General features: G+C 45.9%; 1 protein-coding gene across 1 annotated transcript in view; it reads left to right on the top strand.

Moving 5' to 3' along the window:
• LOC119397704 (intermembrane lipid transfer protein VPS13A) overlaps positions 1–22,628 on the top strand; it is a 1,038,245-nt gene that overhangs the window by 983,975 nt on the left and 31,642 nt on the right. The window contains exons 74-76 of the mRNA XM_037665124.2: positions 10,806–10,929; positions 18,812–18,935; positions 22,203–22,269. Coding sequence (XP_037521052.1) covers positions 10,806–10,929; positions 18,812–18,935; positions 22,203–22,269 — 315 coding nt within the window. The remainder of the gene's footprint in view (positions 1–10,805; positions 10,930–18,811; positions 18,936–22,202; positions 22,270–22,628) is intronic.

Here is a 22,628-nt window from a genome sequence, read left to right as displayed (position 1 = left end):
CCGAGCACACTTTATCAATCTAAACCGACTCATTGTTTCTCTTTAGTGTCCCTTTAAAGCTTGAGGTAAAACGTATGACTGGAAAATGCTATCATCATCATCATAAATGGATATGTGCCGCGGGAATTGGGTAAATCCCACCACTGGTCCACTAACAATGAAGAAGGCAACAGTCAGCCCAAGAAATGGCTATCTTCACAGGTATGTGCCACAGAAATTGGGCAAATCCCACTACTCACCATTGGTCCACTAGAAATGAAGAAGGCAACAGTTAGTCCTAGAAATGGCTGCAAAGCGACAGCGGCGAGTAGAAGACCCCGAGTACGTACAACGAGAGAATACTAGGGAATGGTAAAGGCAATGGCGGCTGTGAGAAGACCCCGAAGCGATGGAAGCCCTACGCCAATGACGATGTGCCCGTAAATATGTGAGAGGTGTGAACGCTCGGTTTCAGCGCGAGTTTTTGGCACTGGAGTTTTGACATCCATGTTGTGTCTGTGACTGTCTGTGGTTTAACTCAAAACCTCTCTGTGCTGAGAATCAACCTAGAAACAACCTAGCGTCATCGAGCTAAAGCCTAGCAACATCCTAGAAAGAACGTAGAAACAACCTAGCGTCACCTAGCTAAAGCCTAGCAACAACCTAGAAGCAACGAGATTAGACTTCAAAATCGCTCAGTTTCGCTGTTTCAAGCCTTGTGTGGCTTAGTGCAAGCTTGGCCATGTTTTTTTCCCCCTTCCATGTTCTGTTTTAAGCATCGGGACAATGTTTGTTTCAGTGGGGGGCAATGCCACATGCACTTCTTTTTCTATTTTTACGTGACTGACCCATTACAAGTGTAACTAACACCCTGTGCAAACCGTACCCGAATGTCTGGGAACATTTTCGAGTCTATTAGAATCTTCCAAGAAGATTGTGCACCTAATGTGAACAACAGAGTTTATTCTAGAACTAACCAGGCCACCAACGATAATGCTAGGATCTTCGACGCCAAATATATAAATGGCAACACGCTTTACTGCTGATCAGATTGCCAACAACTGGCGATTGTGCTCAAGGCTATCACTGCACTGTGTGTGTCACTTTTTTCCTTTCTCGGCACAAGTGTTGTGTCGCCACTGGATACATCGTCCGGTGGAACAAAGGAGGGCGCATTAGCGCCGGAGCGCTCGCTGTGCTCGTCAGACCAGGCCGAGAACGGGGAGGGGACTGCCTCTTTTTTCAGAAAGTGCGCGTAACAATGGTTACAGAAAGTGCCCGTCATGCGGCGTTCTGTGCCACGCCTTGAGAAACCGAAACAGGGCAGCAGCATGAAATGTGCGACACCACATCATCTCCCCCTAGAAAGGAAAGAAGACGTAAACTTGATGTAATGGATTTTCAACCTGTAGGAACAGGTGCATTAACAATAGCATGCACTTTGGACTCAAGAGGAGACAATCCTCTGGCATTGACATTGTGTCTTAAAAATTGGATTTGTTGGACAGCAAAGACACATTTGTGATTCAGTTTCATCCCTGTGTTGCTTATGTGGCTTAGTACCACTTGTAAATTAGCATCATGTTCAGCACGCGTTCGACCCCAGACCAAAATGCCATATAGGTAGCACAGTACTTCAGAACAACCTTTCAAAATGTTTGACATCATTTTCTGAAAAACAGCAGGGCCAAATGCAGGCCCGAAGCAAACTCTACGGAATCTGAATAGCCCATCATGCGTTACGAGAGTGATTAAGTCCCTACTTGGTTCTGACAAGCGAACCTGATGATATGCTGATGCAAGATCTAGCCTTGAAAAGTAAACAGCACCTGTAAGTTGCTGGAGAAGTTCTTCGATGTGGGGCAAGGGAAACCCACCAATCACGATAGCTTTGTTTGGTTCACACAAGTCCACACAGTCTTAAGGAACCGTTCTTTTTCTTCACCACGACCAGTGGAGAGACCCAATCTGATGCTGAAACACGTTCGATGACACCTGTATTTCAAGACGAGAAGGTTCCCTGGAGACTTGTTGTTGAAGCAGGAATGGCAATCTGCGAAGCTTGGAAGCTACTGGCTGCACACCTGGGCGGCGTTTCACTTCGTGCGTGTAGTCTTTCACCAGGCCAAGTTCCTGGGTGAAGAGGTGATGAAATTCGGACGGAGCATTAGCAGGAATTCTTGGGGTTGCTGTACTTGAAACTTGCGAGTAGGACAATGTAGCGCCTTCGGATTGTCTCCTTTTGATTCCAAAGTGCATGCTGTTGTTAATGTACTTGCTCCTACAGATTGAAAATCGATTACATCAAGTTTACGTCTCCTTTCCTTTCTAGGGGGAGATGATGTGGTGTCGCGCATTTAATGCTGCGGCCCGGTTTCTGTTTCATGCTACCAATTAAATATTTGGCCTTTACGCATCATGGAACGCAGTGGTTCAGCAACGTCAGCATAATGTGGAATGAACTTTGAGTAATAGCCAGCGAGACAAAGAAATTAATGTGAGGTGGAAGACATGAATTCTGCTGCGTTCCAGATGTTGCCATCGCTAAGGCAGAAGGAATTGAATCCGCTAAGGATTGTATAGGGACCCCTTTATTTATTCTGCTTCCCTGGCAGACGAACTTTAACTCTGAGGCCCACCTGTAGCTTAGAAGGTTTCTCTCCACGCTTAGAATCCATGCGCTGCTTAGTTGCCTGTTGCCTATGGAATACTGGTATTCTCACAGGATCCAAACTTGGCGAAGGAGCGGGAGTCTTCAAGTGTTACCCTGCAATGTCAACTCTAGAACACGGTTGGTAATTATGCAGAAGTTGTGCAGGCGGCAAGCCTGTAGTAGCTTGAGGTGTAAAGCGATACGTGCCTGAGTACTCTGTTACAGCTTATTTCAATCGGCGACATTCAAGTTGAGTGAGCTGAATTTGCTCTATCAGAACACGGTTGAATTGTTCAACTTGACCTGTGGATAGTAGTTCAAAGAGCAAAGATGCTGAATGCCTCTGTCGTAGAGTAATGTTTCATATATTTGCGGCTTAAACTGAGGACCGTTGTCCTTGACAATTGCCCCTGGAAAGTCTTCGCTACTGACAAGTGCCGACAAAAATGTAATTACCGCTTCAGAAGTGACTGCATGGATAAAGCAAACCTATGGCCACTTATAGTGGTAGTCATTTAATGTAATTGCAAATCTGCAGTTGAAAGGAGCACATTTGAGTGGACCGACAATGTCCATGCCTATCTTTTTCCAAGGTTTAGTTGGCCATGGGACAGGCTGTAAGGATGCAAAAACTGGTTTAGCGGATCTGTCTGCTGTTTGATATACGATGCAGTTGCAGACTGCACGTTCAACTTCGCTATCTAAGCCAGGCCACCAGTATCTTTCTCTAAATTGCTGCTTAGTCCTGACAATTCCAGGGTGACTTTCATGAGCCAGCTGTACGAGTTTATCGCACGGTGAAGCAGGAATGCTATCTGCATTCCTGCTTGTAAATCACCTTTACTTATGCATGGAGTGATAAGAGAGATTATCTCTTCTCCCAAGTCTGGAGAGATTGGAAGTTGCAAAGGCAAACGAGAAAGTGCATCTGCTGGGTGATTCCACGTAAGATCGAACAAACGATGGCTGGTCGACCTCTCAAATTTATTTCAAAATTTTATATATTATTGCCTGATGAGTGGAAAGAAGAGATCCGCACTTTGTTTTGCCGCCAAAAATTTTTTCGAACCACAGGAAATCAATAATGACGAAGAGGTGGAGTGGAGCGCTCATCCGCTCTGCTGTTTTGGCCAACTTTCGTTATGAATTCCACAAAATATATTAAAGTTAGGTAGCTGAAATTTATTTACCTAAATGTATGCATGTTTTTGCTTCTGCTCAGGTATTTTTAGTTTTTATGTGTAGTGTAGATGTTTTTATAAAAAACCTCAAAAATGGCCCAATCGGCAAAATTTTCTTTACTTTGAAGGTCTTTATCTCAAAAAAGCCTTGTAGCATAGCGACAAAAATTCTGCATTACGTTCTTCGCATGCGTATCTACCAAACTGCCAAATCTTGTATTTATATAACTTTTCAGTAAAGAGATATGATCGGGCTAAATTCAAGAAAACACCGAACAATGGAAACTTCTGACGACAATTAAAAAAAAAACCCATTTTTTAAATTTCTTAAACTTTGTCCACTTATTCTCCTCCACATCATCTTTCACAATCATTAAAAACATGTTGCATAATGTCGTTGCACTAATAGTTACGGCCCCTCCAATAAGACCCTTAGGCAAGGATGGGCAATTCCGACTTCTTGCCCAGCAAGTGTATAAAATGCAGGCAGAATTGAATTTCTTTTTATTAAAAGGCCAGCAGGTACCTAAAAAGGTGTTGCCGGCACTGAAGACGTTAATTTTGAAAATATTTGGTCACTGCAGCGGCCACGAGCGCGGGGCTACCGAGCAGGCGCCCGCGCACCCGAGATGCTCGTTGTAAGAGACGGCGCAGTGAGAGCTCGTTTTCGCGTCCTCAGACCGATTGAGTTCGAAACAGCAACACCTCTCGGGTGACTTGAACGCACGTGCACCGCTAGTCGCAGTGATCTGGTTAATGATGTCGATTTTTTTCAGGGGGCATAAGAATGTCATCGTTAAACTGTGCGTTCCGTGAAGATCTTTCATTGCAGTGGTAGCAAAGGCACGCGTAGCACAAGTAGTCCGTCTCACTGACAGTCACTGATCTCTCGGGCGTTAAACGTTCCTTCAAAGCATTTATGTCTAGGTAGGTAACTCTGCGAAATTTTGGCTTCTTTGCATTAATTAAAGGAGTACTGACACGATTTTGAGACATCGCAAAAGAGACATTTTTTGCTTCGTTGGTATGCAGTGTCCACGCTGTCCACACACTGGAGTCGGAGAGCAAGTATAAAATATTTTAATTTGACTTTGAAGTTTTCGTCGCTGAGCATTTGCAAGCCAGCCACACTGCAAGGACATTATCCCGACAAGTCAAGACATTTCCTCCGAGTTCGCGAGTTCTGCGTCCTGCATGCAGCCTAAATCGTATAAATCACTGTCAGGGTCACTGGACGACAATTCACTCGTCGTTGTCTATTGCACCACGAGCAGATGACGGATTTCCCGCTACTACGTCGCGAATTTCTGTATCTCCGTGACGTCACACTGCTATGAAACGACACTGAGAAGCCACCCCCTCGATATCGAAACCGAAAGTGTCTATTTAAGGTGGCGCTAATTAAAATATAGGATGCATTCCCAGGCACCACAATAGTCGTTTTAGGTTTCTCGACAACAGTATTTTTATTTAGAGCAATATCCGAAAATTTTTTAAATTCGTATCAGTACTCCTTTAAGCTTCTTGTGCTTCGAAAGGTAGTCTCCACAATAGACTCATTCAGAGCTATACTTTCTCGTCATGAGACGCACAGGAGGAGTAGAGTAAGAGCAAAGCACAAGAACTATCCGCGCCGAATGAAGTGTGAACAGCGCACCGAACACGCGGCCAGTTCACGCCGTCTGCTGCCGGCATCTAATATAGAGAAGCGCATCCGGTTACCGATAGTTTTGCTTTTCTTTCCTTTGACAATCCATATTTTGCTTTGCCACAGGAGCTCCACGTTCATGCTTTCCACTGATCGCAACTGGCGCTGCGCAGTTTCTGTAGCAGCAGCGTACGTGAAGCGAACGCTCATAGCTCCCTTATAGAGTTTTCATCTTGCTTCAATCTCCGCCGTGTTATCAGCGCCTAGCTGAGATGCGAACAGAGGGCGGATAGAATAGCGAAGCTCCAGTGCACGTGCGTTCAAGTCACCCGAGAGGTGTTGCTGTTTCGAACTGAATCGGTCTGAGGACGCGAGAACGAGCTCTCACTGCTCCGTCTCTTACAACGAGCATCTCGGGTGCACGCGCGCCTACTCGGTAGCTCCGCGCTCGTGGCCGCTGCAGTGACCAAATAATTTCAAAATTAACGTCTTCAGTGCCGGCGACACCTTTTTAGGTACCTGCTGACCTTTTAATAAAAAGAAATTCAATCCTGCCTGCATTTTATACACTTGCTGGGCAAGAAGTCGGATTGGCCCATCCTTGCCTAAGGGTCTCTTTGGAGGGGCCGTAACTATTAGTGCAGCGACATTATGCAACATGTTTTTAATGATTGTGAAAGCTGATGTGGAGGAGAATAAGTGGACAAAGTTTAAGAAATTTAAAAAATGGGGTTTCTTTTTAATTGTCGTCCGAAATTTTCATTGTTCGGTGTTTTCTGGAACTTAGCCCGATCATATCTCTTTACTGAAAAGTTATATAAATACAAGATTTGGCAGTTTGGTAGATACGCATGTGAAGAACGTAATGCAGAATTTTTGTCGCTCTGCTACAAGGCTTTTTTGAGATAAAGACCTTCAAAGTAAAGAAAATTTTGCCGATTGGGCCATTTTTGAGGTTTTTTATAAAAACATCTACACTACACATAAAAACTAAAAATACCTGAGCAGAAGCAAAAACATGCATATATTTAGGTAAATAAATTTCAGCTACCTAACTTTAATATATTTTGTGCAATTCATAACGAAAGTTGGCCGAAACAGCAGAGCGGATAAGCGCTCCACTCCACCTCTTCGTCATTATTGATTTCCTGTGGTTCGAAAAAATTTTTGGCGGCAAAACAAATTGCGGATCTCTTCTTTCCACTCATCAGGCAATAATATATAAAATTTTGAAATAAATTTGAGAGGTCGACCAGCCATCGTTTGTTCGATCTTACGTGGAATCACCCTGCTACAACATTATTTGAACCCCTGCAGTACTGCACAGTGAAGTTGTAATACACAAGCCTGGCACGCCAGCGTAAAACGCGTAATTGGCGTCATTTCTCTGATCCAGCAGAAGATAATGTAGTAAGTGCTTGATGATCAGTGCGTAATGTAAAATGTCATTTCTCACAAGCAAAGAGGCATGCCAGGGCTTCACGCTCACCAGCAGAATATCTGCGTTGAGCAGGAGACAAAGTTCTCGAAGCAAAAGCAGTTGTAACTAACTGGTCACCTTTGTGTTGTTGAAACACGGCACTAAATCCTATGTTGGCAGCATTAGTCGTTATGACTATCGGAAGCTTCTCGTCAAAGAGTTGAATGACTGGGTCTTCAGCTAGTACTTCTTTGATATTGTTGAATGCTGAATTGGCTTCCCCGGTAGCTGCTTGCACATTTTGAAGTAGTGACGCTCATGCTGGGCATCTTGTAGTGTCCAGTAGACGTCTTGGCCCTCAACCCCCAGTGCATTCAAGAGTAGACTCTTCTTGAGAGCGGGCTGGGCGGTGTCTCCGGCGGCGACGGCGACGTACACCTGGAAAACACGGCACCATTTAGCCCAAGGCACAGGAGGAGTACCCGGAGTTTGTAAGAACGGCGGAGGAGGAATAGAGGCGGTCATGCTGGAAACGTGGTGCACTGAAGAGTCACAGTCGCCAGTATATGTTGGTGAGTCACTGGTGCCAGCAAGCATTGGCTAGTCGTGCAGGACGTGGCCACAGTAGGTTTATCGCATTACGTGTAGCGTGCAAGTAGGGTGGTGCCCTGTAATGCTCCTGGAAAGGTGGTGGTCCGAGTAGAAAATCGGTGGAAAATGGTGATGAAGTACGTAAGATGCTTACTTCTGGTTCATCTCGTCACCAATTTATTGTGTCGCCACTGGATACATCGTCCGGTGGAACAAAGGAGGGCGCATTAGCGCCGGAGCGCTCGCCATGCATGTCAGACCAGGTTGAGAACAGGAGGGGACTGCCTCTTTATTCAGAAAGTGCATGTAACAATGGTTACAGGAAATGCCCGTCGTGCGGCGCTGTGTGCCACACCTTCAGAAACGGAAACCGGACAGCAGCATGAAATGCGCGACACCACAACAAGTTCGCCTAATAAAGTGTCTCATCTTTATTTGCTGCAGTTCTGCTTGCTTCACCGTCACAACCACATGACAATAGGAAAGGAGCGAGTGCCAAGTTTTCGAGAAAGGAAACACAAGCAAGCAAGGCAGATGATGATTAGTGTAGTGGGACAGGGACACGGTTATTACACCTTTATTTTTAAAGTGTACCTGTACTACTCACTGCGACCACTGTCGACGAAATCGCTTGGTTGCCTTCGACATTATCATTGACGAGGATTGGGCATTTCTGAATGCAAGTGATCCACTAGCGCTGAGTCATAACCAAACTATTGTTTTCCACAACTGCTGCTGGCAAAACCGTCGCTGCTGTCTTGTCTGCACGATCACAGATGGTGACTACTCGGTTCTGAAGGCTCGTTGTCAAGGGGCACCGTGCAGGGCATTAAACGCAAGGATAATGGCAGCCAAGGAATCAATAAATTTAAAGAAGCAGCATATAAAGACAGTTGATAGGGTTGGCGTGCACTGTGTTTGTTTTCTCTCAGTTCTTTTGGTGTAAGTGTTGTCGAGGGAATCAGCCAGAAGGTTATTTTGCTGTGGGGGGAAGAGGCAATACCTTGCTTCCCATCCACTGACTATGCCAATGGTTGCCTTCATGACCTTATGTCAACTACAAATTGCCCCAGCATCGATTCACGGTGAAGGTTGGACCGGTCGGTCCAATCTTCACTGATCTGCTCCAAAATATTCATGAGCAGTTGTATTTCAATCGCTAGTGTTGTATTTTGTTTTGCTTGTGTATGTGTGTGTTGGCCAACTCCCCCTCCACATCTAATACCTTCATACCATTGCTGTTAGGTCTGTGGAAGAAGCTGTGCTCTTGGACCGCTAGGATTACCAACCGTCCAGGATTTTGCAGGACTGTCCCGACTTTTCATACAGCATCCCGAGTCCTGCGCAGTCCCAGTTGGGACAGCTATGTGTCCCGGATTTGTTCTGCACTGTCCAGTTAGAAATCTTTATGTTATCCAACGTGTGCCCCACAACATGCACGTCCTGCTACAGAACATGAAATTCGCATGAATCACATGCATTAAGCAATGTAGCAGTGGCTGCGAGGGGCTTACATTCCCTAGCAAGAGAAAGTGTGGCGAGCAGCATGTAGCCAGCTGAAGTACCACTTCAAGAGGCCACAACAATAAAGAAACAGTTGATGTCTCTGGAAGACGCCGCAAAAAAAAAAAAGATTTTGCAGGCTCTTTACGTTAGTAGTGTATGCCCCACCTCCCCCCTGCCCTTGTCTCTACTCCAGAGTTGCCAGTTCCGCTTATTATAAGCAGATTTGGGCTTCCTTTTTGGCTGAGGCGCTTGGAAATTCTTAGAGTCGCTTGTTGCGTTTTTTTTGGGCTTACTCACGCTTTTTCAGGAAATATTATGACTTTAGTGCCCGGCCTGTGTATTTGTCGTCAAATACATGGCTTGAGTCAAAATATACGACCCCCCCCCCCTAAGCACTCGTCTAGCGCTTCTCGGCCCTTCTTTTCCTCCTGGCGACATTTATAAAGGCGCTACAGCATGGAGGAAGAAAAACTCGGGAGAGGCCCTGACGTCACTTTCAGTGAAGCCTCGCGAAGCGGGAAGTCGGTCATTTTGACTGGGAAGGTTCTTCTCTCTTGTTTACATGTGAACAGTAAAGTAGAAGGCCCGTCTGTGCCTCCGGCTCGAAAACCACGTGGAATGCGCGGCGCGGCACGCGTGTCCAATTCGAAGAACATGTATGGTTCCGCGGAACTGGATGACATGGATTTTCCAGATGTGTTGGAAACCAGTGTCGATGACTCTGTGTAGTGTGCGGTTCTGAAGTGCAAGAAACAACCTTCAGTGTTTTCAGTCATTCAAGCGCCTATTTTTATTACGTAAAATAAATAAACAATAGCGAAAAAAGTAATATAAATAAACTTTTTCGCCATCCATATGTTCTTGTAGTATTTTTTTCACACTAAAATAATTTTCAAGAATGAGAACATTTTTTTGAACTTCCTCTTGTTTGGGCTTATTCACAGGAGTGCCGCCGCTTTTTGGGGCTTTTTTGTGGTGATTATTCGGTGGCATCTGGCAACACTGCTGTACTCCCTTCATTGAAGAGTTGGTAACCCTATGGAACAAACGGACGCTGTAGACACCGTCGGGCAACACAAACACGTGTACATTTATAAACCTGCTTTTACATCGTGGCGAGTTCAGCAGCCAAATCAATACATGAATAATAACACGCTAAGTAACCTTATACAATGCCAATACAATAGACAGAAAATATAACACACAGAATGTACCACGAATGCGGTGTCGCCGACATTCAACTCACCATGAGAAGCCCGTGGGAAATGAGCTGCAGTATCGTCCCCCACAGAACCACCACAAGAGACATCCGTCCACGCACGCTGCCAAACCCGCCTATCCTTGCCCCTGCCAGGTGGCGCTCGGCAGCTGTTTAAGCTAACTGCGCGTGTGCCATGAGGCACAAATGGCTTTACAAGGGTCACATAGCACTCCCACAGGGCCCTCATGGGCACTGTAAATAAATCTTTAAAAAAAGTACTGCGTTTTCTTTATTATTATCATTATGATGCCTGAACACTACTTGGGGCGCAGGAAGCTTGGCTTGCGTCCCATGGAGAGGCTCCTTATCCGCTTATCATTTGTCCTTTGCAAACACTTCATTTGCACTTGGTATTGTTTAATCACTTTGCAATGGTGCTCCGAAAGCCCACTTTACTGCTCCACAAAGAATTTTCACCTGCTCCAAAAACTGCTCCGAAACAGCCTTGGCCAGCCACATCATTGCATTTAGCCATGACACTGAAGTATCAGCTTGAGTTCATTTGCTTTTGTTTTAACAGAAATAGTGAACAAATCTTGTGCATTACTATTCTCGTTTTTCTTCAGAAAAGAAGGCAGAGGCTAGAGCAGCACTCCAGCTCTTTGCCAGAGTCACTGTCAACAGCAGCGAAAGGATTTGTTCATGGAATCCTGCTTGGTGTTTCTGGAGTTGTGATGAGCCCTCTTGCAGGTATGGCTAGTTTCACTTGAAGCGTGAACATGTCATTCATTTTTCCTTGTAACCCTTTAAAAGGGCATTTATCTAGATACCCAGTCACAACCATGCTTTGGGGATGAAAAACAGGAAATTTGCCTTTGCCGCCATGTTCATTATATAACCCAGCAAAAGAGTGCCTGAAACAAAATTATTTTCGAGAAATATGAAATTTCACTACACCTTATTTGGCTTTGGCATCATTTGAAAGAAAAAAAAAATATTGAGCTATCCTACCTCAGTTCAGGAACTTATGAATACCTTTTATTACTAACACCACCAAAGCCAGTAAAGCTTGGATGGATGGCCCTGCAGATATGCTCCAGTAAAGGTCCTTTCATCTAAGTCACAAAGTCAAAAGGCTGTTTGGAACCAGTGGCAAGTGATGCCTACTTTTCATGTGCAGCCTGATTACATCCGGCGGTGCAGAGCACCAGTTCACGCCAATTATATTCCTTACATGGACATCTTTGTCAAAATACAATGACAATATCATAAGGAGATCTGTATGAAGAGTAGTTTGCAATATGTATCACAGCAAACTATAGGTAATTTTATTTTAAATGGTTATTTCATGAAATTATACATTTTGCTATGTGAGGTACTACCAGAAGGAAAGGTGGCATGTGTGCTGCACTAGTGAATATGGAAGTGTGGTTTTTTTGTGAGTACTTTCAGCATTGCAGTTGCTTTTCTTCACCTCCACAAAAACATAAAGTGGGCTGGGCAGATCTCAGCGAAAGCTGGTGACATAGGCTGCAGCACTGGGCATTCAAGTTTAAGAATGTGCTATGATATTATCGTTGTACACATTTGTTAGTTCATTTAAAATTTTCTTGCTGAAAACATCAAGGCCAGCGGCGAAAGGGCTGCCATATAAGGTCAGTCCCACATTGTGACATGATGCAGCATTTATGTGTGCTTAGTATTAAATGCACCCTCTCTAATAGTAATGTGATGAATTGATGGTCACTTGCAAACAAACCAAGTTGTGTTATTCTCTTTACTGAACCACACTGATCTTTCAAGAGTGTCCCTCATTAAACGTTTGGCCCCATGAGATGCTTCAGTGTCCCGCAACATATGGGCTTCCACTGAATTTGTGCAACCATTATTTACAGTAGAATCCAAAATAACGCAAAAATGTTATGAAGATAAGGCGTGCAAATACGGACACAAGAGAAAAGTCATATCTTTTTAACATGAATGCCTAACTAGCTCAGCTGTCTGTTAATGTGTCAAGCGTACACAGCACAGCCTTGCTAGAGCTCAGGAACTGTAAATGTACGGACTGATCACGCAGGGTCTACAATTTCAATAGCAGTCGTCAATCATTTGCTGCTCTATGCATGGAGCATGATTTTATTTGTCAATTTCATAGCTCCAGCTTATCATCCAAGGTGATAGAAAGTGTGCGTCAAGCAGGCAAGTTAAACAGGACAACGCCACGCCATAAATCCCTTCCGATTTTGGTTTGCAAGCAAGAACGAGCTTCATTTCACATTGATGTTGTAAACAAAGACATCGTACTGAAAGGAAGTCAGTGTCCAACACATGTACACTTTATTAGTGCAAGTTTGGCAACACTAAAAGTGTGAGTGTCTGTCATGGTCTCTAGATGACTAAACACAAGACAGGAACACCAAGGACAACGAAAAATTCTTTATGTGAGAAACAGCTAAACTATATACACAAGAAGTAGTGAAAACAAAGAACCCGACTAAATAAACAAAAATCCCTTGTCCACACTATCTCAAAACTCAGAAAATATTTACAGTTTCGTCACTGGTTGATGTCCTTGACACGGTGGCTCCACTGCCGAGACGACGACCTGTCGTGCCCGCAAAGTGCGTTGCTTCGCCAAAGCACGACCGTCTGCTGCACCGTCGGGAACCCGTAATTGCCGGTCACCGCCGCGTCAGGTACTTGCAGTGGCAGTACCACTCGTCGTCTGGTGCGCGATCCACGGAGCATAGCCGCAGAACATCTGTGTGTACTCGGGAGAAGGGCCTCGCTGGTGCGAGCTGGTCGCCCTCCCGGTCACGCCTCCCATGTCACAGTACGTTGCCATGAATGCTGGGGCACTTTTCCAGGAGCTCTGCTGGCAGACCTTGGGCGAACGCCTTGCCACGACCACCGCTCGTCCGTGCCTCTGCTCTCTTCCGTCTCCTCGCCGGCCACGTCGCCTCTCGTGCCCGTTCTTCTCCCTCTTTTCTTTTTTTTTTTCAGCTCTCTTTCAATGTACGGTCTTCTTCTTTCTTTATTCTATATTTTTTCGTTTGATATCCGTCTTTTCTCTCATTTCTTCTTCCTCTTCTCCCACCAGTCGACGAACTCATGACAGTGTCGCATCAGAAGAAGCATATTTAGCCCTTTGCGACACGGCGTCCTCGTTTGGGGACGCGAACTTCGGAGGCGCGTCTGACGCCGCGTGTTTCTTCAAATGGCCTGAAACGCAGTTTGCACATTCGTGCACTCTTCTTGAATGGACAACTAGCGGTCATTTTACTTCATTGCCCTGCGTATTGCTGCAGATGATCACTTTGCTGGAGACACTACCATGTTAGACGATCGTTCGGCGTGCCTCGTTCCAGGACCAATGTCAAGAGTATTTTTTTTCTCCGCTCGAAACGAACACAACCAAAAAAGCAAGTGTGCATGCTTTTCGGGCCTAATAGTTGATTCTTTTTATGCAAGTATTGAATCTGACTGATGACAGAATAATTAGATAATTAGTTACACGCTAAATAACATTAATTACTGAAACTCACACAACACAACACATTCCTTCGTTTTCTTTCTTGGAATCCAATAGTGAGCGTCTTGAAATCATGCCATGCGAATTTGACGCATTTGCAGACAGTGCATCCTAATGCGTGTCTGAAGGGGCTTTGTAATAAAGCTTTAATTACAAATACGGACTATTAAGAGACATTTTTTCGTTAAAACTACATAGTAACTTCTTTCTGCATACATCTTTTACTTGTAGTAGCACGGCTATTTGGGATAGTTGGAAGTGGTTCATCTTTGAGAAGTGCGAAAGAAACACAGGGACTAAGAGGAGATACACATCTGCTGCACTTCTTCCTCTACCGCCTGTTGAACAGCAAAGGGTTTCGTTCTGTTGAAGCGCGAGCAACGGTAGCTCCGGTTCTTCTTCCAGTTCTTCTGTTTGAACCGTTACAGCCGCGCGGCCCACCGTGTCCGTTGAAGATGGTCTCTCCTCGTACTTTTTAAGGAGGTTGATGTGGAACAAACTGGTTCGGGTTCCCAGATCAACGACATAGTCGATTTCACTCCACTTCTCTAGTACAGTGAAGGGGCCTTTCCAAGTTAGAATCAGTTTGTTGGTGTCGAAAGGTAGTAGTAGTAATACCTTGTCTCCGACGCTGAGTTGACGAGGCTTCGCTTTGCGATCGTAGCATTTCTTTTGTGTCAGCTTGGCTTTCTGGAGCTCTTCGTGCGCAATTTGACACGTCTCATACAAACGATCGCGAAGCTCCATGACATAGCCTTATGTAGTCTTCATTTGGGCATCCAAGGTTTTTCGCGTCCATAGTTCTTTCAGTATGGACATTGGGCCTCTAATGTATCGACCGTACAGGAGGTTGAAAGGCGAAAAGCCGATACTCGACTGAGGCACCTCTCTGTATGCAAATAATAATGGTGCCAAGTATCTGTCCCAGTTCTTTGGACTTTCGTGGCACATGCGCCGTATCATTTGCTTTAACGTACCATTAAAGCACTCAACAAGACCATTTGCCATAGGGTGGTATGGGGTAGTTGGCAACTGTCGGAAAGACAGTAGTCTGCTCACTTCCTGCATTAAGCGTGGCGTAAATGATCTTCCGCGGTCGCTCACGATTTCTCGTGGGATTCCAGCGCGCGAGAACATTTCCACCAACGCTTCTGCTATCTTCTCTGTGTCTACGCTTGGTAATGCAACAGCGTCAGGATATCGTGTTGCGCAGTCCACCATCGTTAGAATGAAACGATTTCCTTTTTCCGATGTCGGTGATAGTGGACCGATTATGTCGATCGCCACACGTTGGAAGGGCATGTCAATCACCGGATTTTTCCAAGGGGGACACGTCCGACTAAGTGCTTTGGCACAGTACGCTGGCAGATGTCACAAGAGCGCACAAATCGTGTCACCTCAGCCTGCACGCCCGGCCAATAGAATTCTTCTAGAATCCTATCAGTTGTTCGTTTAATACCTTGATGGCCTGCCATAACTCCCTCATGTGCCATCCTAAGGACAAACTGGCGAAGGCTTTGCGGAACAACCAGTTGGTCAATTTCCTTCCTCGTTAGCGATCTGTAGTGTCGGTGAAGTATTCCCTTAAGCAAAACATACTCTATGTTTGCTGATCGTTTCGTCATCGTCTTCCCGATCGCCGAAAAACAGCTCTCCAAGGTGCGATCTTCTATCTGCAACTTTTCAAGAACTTGTGGGGTCACATCTAGTGCGTTCGATGCCGCCACAGGTAACTTCATGTCCCTGGTCCCTCGTGTTGTTGCTGCACTCAAAGTTGGTAAGTCTGGTGACACGCTTGAATATGGAACAGGCTCCACTGCTGGTGCCGACTCCTTATGCAGTCTTGCGGCATCCGACAGGTGATGTGACGTGTTAGAACCAGAAGGGAAGACTACCCCGTCGATGTTGCCGAGAACGACATCATAGAGTGGCTTTTCCATGCAGAGTGCCAGTCTCGGTCCTCGGAAGAACGGAGAGTCGATGTATACCCTTGCCTCGGGAAGCTGCCTCGACGAGCCGTCGAGAAGGTGCACAGTACGTGTGATGCCGGTTAAATTCTTTTCTGGTACCAGCGAACGCTTGACCACCACGGTATTGCATCCCGAGTCTCTTAGCACCATCACAGGCTGTCCATCGAGATATCCGGTTGCCGTTGGCATCTCTTGTCTTAGTAGACCAAGACAAATATCTTCTTTTGCCGATGATGTACTTTCCTCTGCTGATGAAGGGGTAGAATCCAAGTTCTAAAAAGAGACAGGGCGTGCAAACACGGACACAAGAGGGAGATCGGCGTTTGTGGTGTCCTGATCTCCCTCTTGTGTCCGTGTTTGCACGCCCTGTCTCTTTTTAGAATGAATACGTACCAACTAGCTCAGCTCTCTGTTATTCTAAAAATCCAAGTTCTCCTTGTTTCGGGCAACAGGCACACGGTCATAGTCGGCAACAGCACTTGACGCCTCCTTGTTGCGGCTCTTTACATTTGGACACTCGTCCGCTTGATGGCCGTGTTTCCTGCACTTCCAGCAAGACGAGGGCTTCGGGCCTTTTGACCGCGTTCAACAGTCTGCAGTGCGATGACCTTGCTTGCCACATAAAAAGCACTGCACTTTTGCTTTTCCGGCCTCTTTTTCTCGGCTCTTGCTCGGCAAGTCTGGTTTTTCACTTGGTCTTTCCTGCTTCCCTTTCGCGATATTTGTCAGGCCTTGCGCTTCAAGATAATGGTCAGCCGTTTCGGTTAGCTGATCGAGCGTTCGGCATCCTCGCTCTTTCAAGAAGATGGCAAGTTTCTCATCGCATCTCAGCAAAAACTGTTGGGATACAATGCTATCCCTCAATGCGTCATACGTCTTTTCTGTATTCGCCATCTGCTGCCAATGATCGAAGTAACCGAGCAGCCGACCAGCAAATTGTCGCCCTGTCTCGGAATTCTCCGGCATAGCTTTGCGAAACTTTTGCCGATATCCTTCTTCGGTGTAATGAAACCGTTGCAACAACGTTTGCTTCAGCTTCTCGTAGTCTGTGGCATCCTCTGCAGCCATACGACCGACAATACTCAAAGCTTCTCCTGAGAGGCATAAGCTTAATGAGAGCGCCCACCTGTCGCTTGGCCATCCCTGGCTGGTGGCTACCCGCTCAAAGCGCTGAATGTACGCGTCGAGTTCGTCGCGGCCCTCATTGTAGGGAGGAATAGGCTTGTGGGGGCTCCTGAAGGCTTCGCTGCTGGCTTCCACGCGCTCTCCACCGGTTCCAACCGTCCCAGCCGTGCGCTCAGCAAGATGACACTTAGCCTCCAGCAGACTTTGTTCCGCCGCCAGACGAGCAATCTCCTGTTCGTGCGCTATTCGCGACGCGTCCCTATCCTCAGCACGTCTGTCACGCTCTTATAACAAGTATAACAAAGAAAAGCGAGCCCTTAAAATTAACACTTCTTTCCTTCATTCATAGCGAGGGTCTCGTTCTGGCAGACTTGACGCTTTCAGGTAGTATGCGAGGGATTATTGGTCAGCTGCCAGCTCGTAATAAGTTCACGTGCTACGTGACGCCAACAGGAGGCAGAAAAAAGAGCGTTCCACACTCGCCGTCATGGCTACTGGCGGTGCTGACTGATGCTCCCATGTTTGAATGTACATATATACCCTATAAAGTCGACGGTGGGATGGCCGCCGCGGTAGCTCAGTTGGTAGAGCATCGGATGCGTTATTCGAAGGTCGCAGGTTCGGTCCCTGCCCGCAGAAAGTTATCTTTTCGTCCACTTTTCTTTCTTCACGTTTACCTTACATTTACTACTAATAACATCCCCTATACTTTCCTTGGCATTATTGTCTGTTAATGCTCATTAACATCTTCCCCTGAGCCTTTTGTGTGCAAGCTGAGGGGCACACTCATGGGCAATAAGGACAGACTTCTGAGAGAGTCGTGTCCTGGAGTGGTCTACAAGATACCCTGTGCCAATTGCGACTACGCATAGCTCAGGAAAACTCAGAGTTTGAGGCAGCATCAGAACGATGTCGGAAAGAAACAATCACTTTCGAATGCCCTTACCGAGCACATGGAGGCAACGGGCCACTAAGGAAACTCGAGAAAGAAACTCGAAATCGTGGCTTCATCTGGAGCCTTTGGAGATACAAGAAACATGTCACAGGCCCAATCGAAGAAAAGGAACCCTCCTCCCACCTCATGTGCTGAAGAATACATAAGCGTCTGTAACTCGCCTTCGCCCCATTAAAATGAACAAGGCTTCCATAGCAAAGCCGAAACATCTTTAATTGGTTTTTAGTTTTTCATTTGGTCTGTTGTTTTATTGCTTCGGGTGACATTACAGTTGCTGCACGTGCTCCCAATTGTTGTTTATAGATTGCACTTTGTAAGGCATTGTTTACCGTGCTTTTTATTTTATTATCTTGGCTCTGAGATTTGTCCTGGGCTTTTTTGTATTTCATGCTGTTCAGGAAGCCGAAAGTATTCTTTTGCCTTCTTCACACTTTACATCATAGTCCACAAACATGTTCCTGTGCCACTTTGGGATCACGCACTTGAATGCACCGCTGCAGAAAAGCATGGAGTGACACGCCATCTGTTGCTTTATCAAACCATGGATATGCGGAGGGCTGTGCTGCTGGCATATTCAAGGTGGCTGCTGACACAGCTGGTTGATGCTCTTTCATGGTCGATTCATGCGTGTTGTCCAACTCTCTCAAATAAGTAAACTTCTCTTACCTGAGCTTTGCTTTTTTAGATTGAGACCAGAAGGTGGATAAAGGTTGCGAACCTCAGAGGGTTAACAGCGGTAGCACAGGTGCAATTAAGCTGTTGATTATCCTTGACAAATAGAAATTCTCATGTTTAAACATTTATCTTTTGTAAGTGTACAAGCATGTCCGTGATTGATGGGTTGGCGTTCTGTTGAGCATATTCATATAGATAACCTTCTCCTTTCCAGACACTGTGCTGTCTGCACTTGAGGATTGAGTGCTGTCCATTTCGAACTTTCTTGTGTATGCACGCCTGTCTTGTAGTTCCACGATTGGGCAGGAACTTAAGCACTGAGTCGTGTGAGAAGTGCTGTGGAATAATACAGGTTACATCATGTATGTCTTTTAGGAGCTCATTCAGAAGGCCTTGAGGGTTTCTTCAGAGGCACTGGCAAGGGGCTCATGGGACTGATGACCAAGCCTGCCAGTGGAGTTGTCGACATGTTCACCATAGCACTTGATGGCATTCAACGGTGAGTGTTGTGGTGCACATCAGCCGTAGGTTGACTCATGTCACTTGAGCTCATCCCAAGTCTGCTCATCTTGCCATTTCACCTTGCCTGAGCCAAATATTTCATTCTTCCTTAGTTAGCATTGATCCCATGACTTCAATAAACCAGACCAGCACAGATCTCTTCGGTGCAGTGATGACCTACAGTCCTTCACTCGACCAAAATAGCAACTAGCTGCCCTTGCTCCTTGACTTACTGCACTGTACTCATCTAAAGCACTCTGCAGACCATGTTTTCATGCTCAGGGCCCTCCTGAGCTTTGCCTGATTGTCTCAAACCTGACTGATGGCCCATCACCCTTCAAAGGCCAACTACAACCATTTTTTACCTCATCTAGGTCTATGTTGCTGAGACACTCCTGTTATGTGCTTGATAGTATAAATGCCAAGCAAATTCGAAGATATTTTAAATGAGCAAAAAGGCGCAACACCGAAACAGAAACCCGACCGAGCAGTACTTACATTACGTGGAGTAATAAGAGAGAAGTAAGTCTGCTCAGCTCAGTGGTGGAGAACGAAAGCTGAAAAGAGCAGACACTAAGTTGCAATATGACCACACCGCACCATTCGTGCCATTTCTCTTGAAAAGGGTCTTGTAGCAGTACTGGTTTATCGTGCAGAAATTCTTTCCTTGATGTATACCGGGTCTGCCCATGTACGGAAAGCTGCAAGCCATGCGAAAGGTGCCTCGTAGTTTGCTTGTATGAAATTTCATCTATCCTATTGCTGCAACACTAAATGCTGCTGTCCGAAAGAAGGGAAATTTCATATTCATTCATAGTGAGGGTCTCATTCTGGCAGACTTGATGCCTTCAGGTGGTAAGCGAGGAATTATTGGTCAGCTGCCAGCTCGTAACAAGATCGCATGCTACTTGAAGCCAGCAGGCAAAAAAGAAAGTGTTCGACACTCAGTGGCGCTAACGCTCCCAGGTTTAAATGCACAAAGTGTACAGGAGGATGACTGCAGCCATAGCTCAGTTGGTAGAGCATCGGAAGCGTTATTTGAAGATTGCAGGTTTGGTCCCTGCTGGCGGCAAGTTGTCTTTTCGTCCACTTTGCTTTCTTCACATTTATATGAGAATCGCTACAAACATGTTCCCTGTACTTCCCTTGGCTTGATTGGTTGTCATTGATGTTGTGTCTAACAAAGAAAATGAGCCCTTGAATTCTCCTTTTTTCGTACAATCGATGGAGGTGGAACAGAACTTTCGGTAAATGTTGCAAAATTGTAAGCCTAGAAAAAGATGTTGACTGCATTCTTCATTTCAGCTCTGTGCTTGCTTTGCTAAGAAGCCCGACATTTTCACTTAGAAGAGGACACTGTAGTGTGAATCACTTCACAAGTATCAAGCCAGCTCGCCTACTCAGATCTGAGAGTGAAACTATGGGAATTGATTGCAACTACAGTCGACCCTGACTATATCAAACCCGTTTATATCAAATTATCCCATATAACGAACAATTTCTAAACACTGTAAATTTACATTTAGAATATATAGCAAAAGTTACTGTTACATCGAACGAAAATAACAACTACAACCGATATATCAAACTCCATGTGCCTCAAAAGTGCCCCAGCAAATTGGCTTTCCCTCGCGGTGGTGGGGAAAACTGCCAACGCCACCCTAGAAAAAGTGGTTTAGACCCGGCTGTGCATGGGTGAACACCCCCCTGCCAAAAATGATCCTGGCCTGCTCGCAGCGCTTACAGCCAATCAGAGGCCGTCGTGCTTTCTCCGAGGCGCGGAGGCGGTACAAGTGAGCGCCATTTTTTCTTCCTTTATGCTTGCGTGCCTGCTGCTGCCTCTTTTCCTCGAGTCCTCATTCAGCGTGGTCCGTGCTGGTGGTGTTGCCTGTTGGCGCTCTGTGAACTTTCTTGGCACGCTGTCATCATGGCTTGTGCAAAGAGGCAGAATTTGCCGTTCGCCGCGAAACTCGAAATCATAAATCGAGTCGAGCACGGTGAGAAGTCCGACGTCGCCGCCGCATACAAGATTCCGAGGAGCACCTTGAGTACTATCCTGAAGAACAAGGCAGACATCAGGGCCAAGTCGGACAAAAGGCCAGGTGCCCGTGGCGCCCGACGTGTGTGCACTGCTGTGTACGAAAATGTTGAAGCAGCCATTTACAAGTCGATCTTAAGCTCCCTGCTTAAGATCGACTTGCTCGGAGCTCTTTCTTTGCTGAGTAGATTGTGGGCAGATGTCACGAAGGAGACAATCCAGAACTGCTTCAGGCATGCCGGCTTCCGCATGCCTGGTGATGACGCCCCAAATTCCGATGACAGCACTTAAGACACCGCAGGTGTTTCTGCCAAAGTTTGGAGCGAGCTGGCAGAGTTCCCGGGTGCTATCGACGGATCGACATCCGACGAGTTCGTCAGTGTGGATGATGATGTCGCCATCATGGGTCAGCTACAAGATGAGGACTACATTGCAGACGTCGTGCCGACCATGAGCCAAAGCGACAGCAATAAGGAAATTGACTTGAACATGTTTAACTTAGCGCAACGACGACATGGACACAAGAGAAGAGGAGACAAGCCACAGCGCTAACTCGCAACTGAATATAAATATGAACGAAAAAAGGACACTTCAACCCTCACACCCATGTGACACACAAAACCAATGAAACGGCAGGTCAGCTGACATCTTGAACAATAAAGAGCCTCACGCAGACCACGTGTACTCTCCAACACTAGAAAAGTTAAGATACCGTGCTATCCACGTCGTTGTTGTGCTAAGTTAAACATGTTCAAGTATTGTCACCAACTGGCCCTGCTATCAGTTCTTCTAAAGGAAATTGACGATGGCCCATTGCCTACATACTACTGAAGTGATTAGTGCACTTGCGTTGGTTCGGCGCTATTGCGTGAATATGGACAGTTGCGGCCTCAGCTGCTCCGACTCGTTGGACAATGTGGAGGCGTGCGTGATGTTGCAGGCAGCGAAGTCGTTGAAACAGAAGAAAATCCAGGACTATTTTGTTACAAAGTAAGGCACGCAAGTAAGCCACCATATTAATAAAGTACTTTTCTTATTGGTATGTGCCTTTGTGTCATCAAATCCTATAGCAGGCCTATATCGAATTATGCCATATATCGAACTAATAAACGTTTTTTGGCGCGTTCGATATACCCGGGTTCGACTGTAGTTGTGAGATTCCATGCTTGCCATGATATATAGTAGAACAGCTCATGCATTCCCGTGTTTCTCTTTGATGTTGTCAAGGGCTGCTGAAATGGGCAAAGGAGTCATGGTGAGACAGCGGCTCCCTAGGTTCATCAACCCAAATCTGGTGAGCTTGTGATTATTTGCTTTTATTTGCTTCAATGCCTTTGAAGCACCTTGTCTTTTTATTACCTGTATTGAGCTACAACTGCGCATGTTTACTTTGCGAGAAATGTTAGGCCATCAGAAGATGGAATTATCACTGTCAGGTGGTGCTTCTTTAGTCAACCATGAGCATTGAAGTACTACCTTGTGGACACAAATCGCTTCTTTTGCCCCCGTTTTCGCACTTGCTTTTCCCTTGTCTCCTGTCTTGGTTGTGAGAAAGGGCAAGAGGCATACGCTCAGTTACAGCCTTGAAGAAGACGCTTGTCGAAACATTGGCTCCTGCGACACACCATGTTCAAGAAATTTTCATCTCTTCAG

Source organism: Rhipicephalus sanguineus, chromosome 6 (assembly GCF_013339695.2).
Source record: "Rhipicephalus sanguineus isolate Rsan-2018 chromosome 6, BIME_Rsan_1.4, whole genome shotgun sequence".
Lineage (NCBI taxonomy): Eukaryota > Metazoa > Arthropoda > Arachnida > Ixodida > Ixodidae > Rhipicephalus > Rhipicephalus sanguineus.
The sequence above is the reverse complement of the archived record's forward strand: the minus strand, read 5'-3'. Positions and strand labels throughout refer to the sequence as shown.